The sequence below is a fragment of the Ictalurus punctatus genome, chromosome 22 (genome assembly GCF_001660625.3).
Source record: "Ictalurus punctatus breed USDA103 chromosome 22, Coco_2.0, whole genome shotgun sequence".
Lineage (NCBI taxonomy): Eukaryota > Metazoa > Chordata > Actinopteri > Siluriformes > Ictaluridae > Ictalurus > Ictalurus punctatus.
The window spans coordinates 3,921,474-3,928,499 of NC_030437.2; the positions used below are offsets into that span (position 1 = coordinate 3,921,474).

The following is a 7,026-nucleotide window of genomic DNA, read 5'->3' on the forward strand; positions in this document are numbered from 1 at the left end:
CAATGGTGTGGCTTGGCGTTTCGGCGAACCAATCAACATCCACCATACAAAAAAAACCCCGAACACAAACAAATAAATAGAACTTCTACATGCACATCCGCTGGAGGTGACATTTTAAATTTAAAATATTGAACTAAAATATACAACAACGCTGTCATGTGCTTCTTTCTTTCTACATGTGTGGTTATATAATGTAAAAAAAAAAAATAAAAACCCTCGAAATAATTTTAGCAACAGAAAAGCCAATCCATATGGGGGGGAATGAGAGGCTAGTGAGGGAAAGACTTCATGGACCTTCCACAGTATTATATGTAACTATAAACGGGTAAAATTTATGACATGTCTTTCATTAAATAAAAACAACTGCAACTGTTGACATGTTGTGGTATAAGAGGAATAAAATATGTTTTGACGTGCTGTCATTGGAAAACACTCAACCTCCGGTTGCTAAACATAATTGCTGTTTGTGTCAGTCAGGCCGCATGAAGTACGTTACAGCCGTTTCAATCAGAGGGGACCCTCTTTCGACCTTTCCAATATGGCGAACGCGTTGACGTCCCGTAATAGAAGCCGATAGATGCAGCTACATCCGCGTCTACTTTTTTTTTTTGGCCAATCGCAGAGTAGGAGGCGGGGTTTGTCGGAATGCGGTTTCAGCGTTTTCTTCCGGTATTGGTGCATTACGTCACCGTGTAAAAAGTGAAGCCACGTGGTTTCTGACAGCTATTTCTACTAAACTGTATCGTATTTAAAGTTGACTAAATTCCTGACACACAGCCGGAAATGAGTTCTCAGAAAGGCTCCACGTCTCGAACTCGAGGACAAAAATATCAAAACACGACCGCTTTTAAGAATGACAAACACGGCGCGAGTCCTCAAGTGAAGGTAAGCGGCTAAGCTAGCTAAATTAGCCCAGGAGCTAGTTAGCACTATTAGCATGTAAAGCTAGTCCGTATCAGCTAACGACTTCTTTCCCCCCCGCTTTTGTGTTCAGAAAGCCAACGCTAAGGTGCATGACGGTGTGTGTCAGCGCTGTAAGGACATCCTGGAGTGGAAGGTCAAATACAGCAAATACAAGTCTCTCACACAACCTCGCAAATGGTGAGACACTCGAATTTTATTTGACAGCAGGTGTGTGAGGAGACTTTTCTTATGCATTTATTGTTAAGTAAAGCGTTTTAAGACGTAATGTTTGTTTTCTGAACGCGCTAAACGTACAGGCGTCATCCTACACCGAGTATAACATTACCATGGTTACCACATAGCTTAGTTACCACAGGTATCTCCTCGCTGAAAGAAATCTGACACCTGCTAGGTCCCTCTGTAGAACATACTCATCGTGTTTATTTTTGTCATGCTTTGTAACTGCTTCAAAAGAAGCTTGATCATTAATTAAAGGTTCAGCGCAGTAGGAATGACAAAACAGCGAGACATTAAGAAACTTCAAAGTGGTAGCATCCATATTAACATGCCGGTGCTCTGTCGCCCCCTAGTGTTAAGTGTCTGCAGAAGACAGTGAAGGATGCGTATCACATCATGTGCCGGCCCTGTGCGCTCCAGCTGCAGCGGTGTGCTAAATGTGGGCAGAGTGAAGAGGTGGTCATTCCGTGAGTATACAAGATTCATAATTATTTTATTGCTACACAACCATCTTGCTGGTAATGAAAATAAAATGTGTGTATGTGTGTGGCGGGGTGTAACAGTTAACGGTAGACATTTTAGCTGAGTATGTGCAAGTGTTGCAATAGAACAAATAAAATGAAAGCAGTATTCATTGAACAGTAATGACGTTACATAACAACAAAAATTCATCAGTGCCAACTACCGTCCCCTCTGAAAATATTGGAACAGTAAGGCCAATTGTTTTCACCTTCCAAAATTCCTCCAAGAGCACAGCAACGGCTCATCCAGGAAGTCACGAAAGAGCCAAGGACAACATCAAAGGACCTACAGGCCTCTCTTGCATCAATAAAGGTCAGTGGTCATGACTCCACTATCAGAAAGACACTGGACAAAAATGGCATCCATGGAAGAGTGGTGAGGTGAAAACCACTGCTAACCCAGAAGAACATTAACGCTCGTCTGAATTTTGCCAAAACACACCTTGATGATCCTCAAACCTTTTGGGAGAATGTTCTGTGGACTGATGAGTTGAAAGTGGAACTGTTTGGAAGACAGATCCCATTACATCTGGTGTAAACCAAACACAGAATTCCACAAAAAGAACATCATATCTACGGTCCAGCATGGTGGAGGAAGTGTGATGGTGTGGGGATGCTTTAGTGCGTCAGGGTCTGGGCGACTTGCAGTAATTGAGGGAAACATGACTTCTGCTCTGTACCAGAAAATCCTCAAGGAGAATGTCCAGTCTTCAGTCTGTAAGTTGAAACTCAAGCGCAACTGCATTATGCAGCAAGACAATGATCCAAAGCTTTGGAGTAAGTCCTAGTCCTAGTGAAAGACTGATCTCCAGTTATCAGAAGTGTTTGGTTGCAATTATTGCTGCTAAAGGTGGCACAACTAGATTTTAAGTTTAAGGGGGCAATTAGTTTTTCACACAGGTGATAGGGTGTTGGATACCTTTTTTTTTTTTTTTTTTTTTTTTTTTTTTTTTTTTTTTTTTGCTTTGTCTTATGTTGTATTTCGTTTGAAGGTCTAAAACTATTTATTACGAGATGTACACAAAGAGAGAAGAAATCAGGTAAATACTTTTTTTACACCTGTAAGAGAAATGGAGTGCAGATTGAACAGAGTATTGACTCTGCAGACATGTCGATAGTTTTGGTAGTTTCGACTTGAAGGTAGTTAAAGAAGCAGGAGTTTGCAGTGAGTTGAGTCCTCAGCTGGAATGAAACCGAAGCGGCTTGCTTTTAGTCAAGCATCTGAATCATTTGGCAGAGGGAAGAGGCTGAAATCTGAGGTGTTCTATGAGGTAGGGGTCAGAGGACACTTTTAAAGCTGGATGTATTTTGATGTACATGGATTGCACTTATTTTTGGGGCCTGACACACAGTCCGTTCATGTTCCGTTCTTGGTATGCGAGTCGATGATGACTGCGGATGACCGCTTTGATGTTAGTATCACTAACCACACACTAGCGTTCGCTACAGATTCTGGTATGTTTCATCAATAATCACGGCCAAGAACCCGTATTCCCAGAAGGAGGCAGTTTGATTGACATGCCAGATGACCAATCACAGACCTTTTCCTACAGCAAACGCATGAAATTATTAATTACTCACCACTAACTATGAGGAATAAAGCACTCGGGCATGCACTGATAGGAAAGGTTCTTATTGCTCTTAACTAAATAATAAGTTGCTGTTATTAATTATGCTTCTGCTATTGATCCTTTAAACATTTTAGTATGTTTCCTGGTCAGACAAACTCTTTTTAATGTCACATAGGGTTTGATGATGAGCTGATGGTGATAAGTGGTGGCAGGTGTGTTACAAACATCGAGCAGTGCTGAGCTGTGCATATAAACTGCCCTCTAGTGGAGACATGGTACATTGCATTTATTAAAGTTTCTGTTCAGCTCACTTCAAAATACTGTCACTGGCTCAATTGGTTATTTAACCTTGCTCATGTCATGGATGTTGTCTTCAATCGGTTTTAGAAATTATACGTAGAGGATCTTCTTTACCATGTCAGACAGTGCGTAAGCGGGAATTTGTGTGTTTTGTTTTTATTAGATACCGATGAGAATTCATCATCATCATAACGCTTTACTTTTTGCAGGCTGGACAAAAAGGAAGACGAGGAAGTGGAGGAAGAAGAGCCAAAAGGAAACAGGAGGAGAAAAAAGCGAGACGCCCATCGGACAGACGAGGAGGATGATTTGGATGATTTGGGTGAAATGGACAGCGATTGCGATTCTGAGGAGACGGAAAAAAATTAAGGAGGCGTTGTGTCCATAATGATCTTCAGTGTCACTAGCATGACGAGCAATGAACTCGAGCGTGCAGCCTTCGAGCCTTATGGTAGAGTTGAAAGACTTTTTTTTTATTTTATTTTTTTTTTACTGGTTTGGCATACATTGCTAATAGAAGGAACTAACTGGAAGGTGGAAGAACAAGTCCATTCAAAACTCAACTGTGCAGAATGGATTTTTAAAAAAGAAACCATTTGTCTGCCAAGAATAAGTGAAGGGTCCTGTGTATTCCGGGATACGCGTTTGTACTACGCCGCACACAAGTGATTAAATCCACACACGGAGCTGAGCAGCTCAGAGTTAACGGTCTCAGAGCTGTATCACTGACTGACTGACTGGCAGTCTGGGGATTTGAACTCACGACCTTCCCCTGGCATCACTAGCGCAGAACCACTTCCAGTACTTACTCCTCTGAAGACATTTCTGTTAAAGCGTTAATTCCTAAAATTTTGATGACCTTTCAACTCTGCACTGAATCATATGACTGATCTTACAGGGGGGAAAAAAAGATTTTCATACAGATTTTCTTGTATTTAGTTTTTGTCCTACATTGTTCTGTAAATTGTTACAGTATTAAAAATGACATGTCACTTCTGATTTCTGACTGACCTGCTTCATGAAATAATTTATTTAAAAAAGCAAGAAGCTGCTCGTGGAAGTATCATCATCCAACAAACTATTATTCATTTCTTCCAGTGAATATTTCGAGCGGGGGAAAAAGCAACGATTTAAATAAAACATTCATTATCGTTGTTGTTGTTTGTTGTTTTGTTAATCTCTTTAGGTTGAATGTTAGAAGATTCCAGCTGAAAAAAGACCAAGAACATAGTAATATATTTGGAGAAAAGCAAAAGCCTTGCGTAGTGCTTTTTTTAAAAGCTATTTAAATTTGCTTGCAAATGGAAAAGAATATGTGAAATGAACGCTGTGATGTAATGTAATGCATGATCCTGAGGATTCCCCTCATGACAGGATGTGATCACTTGGTGTGATCAGTAAGATCACTATTTTAAGCAAAAACCACTTCCTCGTGAGTGTTTGTGGAAACTCGGCCATATGACTTTAAAAAAAAAAAACCATACAAACTGCAGATGCTATAGAATAATTTCCTCTATTTCTGCATATTTGCTGCACTAAATGGTTTCAGATCCTCCTACACGATGTAATGTAAAAGCTAGGAGAACATCACCTATTCGACACCATCTCCACGGCAGGACTCAGTTTGGAAGAAGGTCTTCGTGAGGGGAAGCTGCAGCTTTACTGGTGCTCCATATATTGATCAGAGCATACACCTGTTATCCACAGCGAGTGGGCCAGTGGTTAATGTTTGCCTTTAAGCTCTTTTCTTTATGTTGATTAGACAAAGTGAAAAGGTGATCAAAGTTCTGGTTTAAGAGCTTGTATATCAGAGGGAGTCGGATTTGCAGTGTAGATGTTCCTGGATGGTTTAAATTCGCCAGTTTACTGAAAAACTGAACAAGATTAAATTCGTGCACTTTGTCGTTTCATTCCAACTCTCTAGCTTACACTGGCTGCCTGTATCATCCCACATTTGTTCCAAATGACAGTTTATTATTTGGCAAACCATTAAAAAAAAAAAAGGCCCTCGAGGAAACGCACACACAACCTTGTAAACAGCCGTAAGGCATAATTGAGCTATAAATCATATTGATGATGCAATATTGCTTCAAGAACTGTGCCATACACTCCATTCCTTCTTCCATTTTTCTACTTTCTTTTCTTTTATTATACCTGGCTTATGCCACGTCTTAGCGAACTTGCATGTGAATAAAGTGCCTAGCAGCCGCAAACCGTCTGCATATGAGAGGATTAGCCGGAAAATTTTCAGTGGGTCTGAAAGCTCTTGCTACGTAACACAGCAGACTTAACCGTTTTACAACTTAGGCGAAGTATTAACTGCAAGTGATGCACAGGCCTCCGTTTTCACCCATTCTACCACGTCAGTGGACTACTGAACCCTCCCCGGCCTCGTCTGTGTCTTGCTTGGAGTCCAGAAGATTCCACTTGGTGGGCTGGCTAATGAATTTATCACCTCCTCCCCTGCATATACATCGATAGAGTCGGTAGGCGAGTAATTATTTTGCTGCCGTTGTCACCTTAGAGGGAAGCGTCACTGCAAATCAGTTCACGCTTCATCTAAGCCGGATAAACACATTTTAAATATGTTGGTATTTAACAACGATAACTGTATCTTTGTTGATACTGTAGATTTTTCTGTGAGATGTAAGGATGTGTCAGGACAACAGTCTGAAGTAAAACTATAACTGAAAGTCTGTGCCGGGTTGTTCACCTTTATTCCAGTGTACGTACTGTAACAAATCAGTCGAGCCTTATCAGAAATATCGAGTCTGGAATGAATCTTTGCACCCAGCTGAATAATATACTGTACACCGCTATGAGAAATGGTGTAGTGCAGGGGTTCCCAAACTTTTCCAGGCCAAGGCCCCCCAAATGGCATTAAAATTTGACCGAGGCGCCCCTTTTGCAGGATGTCTTTAAAACAAATTAAAAATACAGACTTCTGAATATATCCCCTTTTTTAAATTAATAATTACATCTTACATCTTTACATTACATTAGGAATTGATTGTGTGTGTGTGTGTGTGTGTGTGTGTGTGTGTGTGTGTGTGTGTGTGTGTGTGTCTGAAAGTGAGAAAGAGAAAACATACATTTATTTATTTTTCACACCAAATTGTTGAGGCCCCCCGGGCGCCCCCTGGCGGCCCCCACTTTGAAAACCACTGGTGTAGTGTATACACTATATTACAGTGTGGTAATCTACTGCAGATCATGATGTAATGTTACAACTAGGGGGAAAAAAAGATTTGTTTTGGTGCTAGGTCTGTTTCCCTAGACATGGAAAGTGAGGCTTCAAATGAGATCTCCATGACCGCATGGCCCCATGGGAGTTCATATCACATCTCATTTCTCAGCACAGTTTAACGTCACTGTAATTCACCACCTGCGTGTTCAAAGTCAGTTTTCTCACCATAAGGTTACGCGATTGTCTTCATCCGTCCACACCGTCTGCAATCCCGGCGTGGTCGAGTGCCGGTTTGTGAATGGAGGGC

General features: G+C 41.0%; 1 protein-coding gene across 2 annotated transcripts; it reads left to right on the forward strand.

Annotated features, from left to right (window-relative positions):
* The first annotated feature begins 663 nt into the window (after window positions 1-663).
* Window positions 664-4,531, forward strand: c22h9orf85 (chromosome 22 C9orf85 homolog). 2 transcript variants are annotated; one of them, XR_008393212.1, is made up of 5 exons: window positions 664-885; window positions 995-1,101; window positions 1,494-1,607; window positions 3,408-3,507; window positions 3,742-3,852. XR_008393212.1 is itself a non-coding variant. In XM_017451796.2 (4 exons), exons 1-4 carry the CDS (start codon window positions 784-786, stop codon window positions 3,899-3,901), a joined length of 483 nt encoding a protein of 160 aa, XP_017307285.1. In that variant the 5' UTR covers window positions 668-783; the 3' UTR covers window positions 3,902-4,531. The 2 variants fall into 2 exon arrangements, 1 of the variants encoding a protein (XP_017307285.1); XM_017451796.2 differs by lacking the exon at window positions 3,408-3,507 and having other exon boundaries at window positions 668-885; window positions 3,742-4,531.
* The last annotated feature ends 2,495 nt before the right edge of the window (window positions 4,532-7,026 follow it).

Excerpts from the sequence above, each read along its gene's own strand:
- c22h9orf85 (XM_017451796.2), top strand. The coding sequence starts at position 784 with ATGAGTTCTCAGAAAGGCTCCACGTCTCGAACTCGAGGACAAAAATAT. Across the intron at positions 1,102-1,493 it reads CTCACACAACCTCGCAAATG|TGTTAAGTGTCTGCAGAAGA; the intron begins GTGAGACACTCG and ends GTCGCCCCCTAG. Across the intron at positions 1,608-3,741 it reads AGTGAAGAGGTGGTCATTCC|GCTGGACAAAAAGGAAGACG; the intron begins GTGAGTATACAA and ends TACTTTTTGCAG.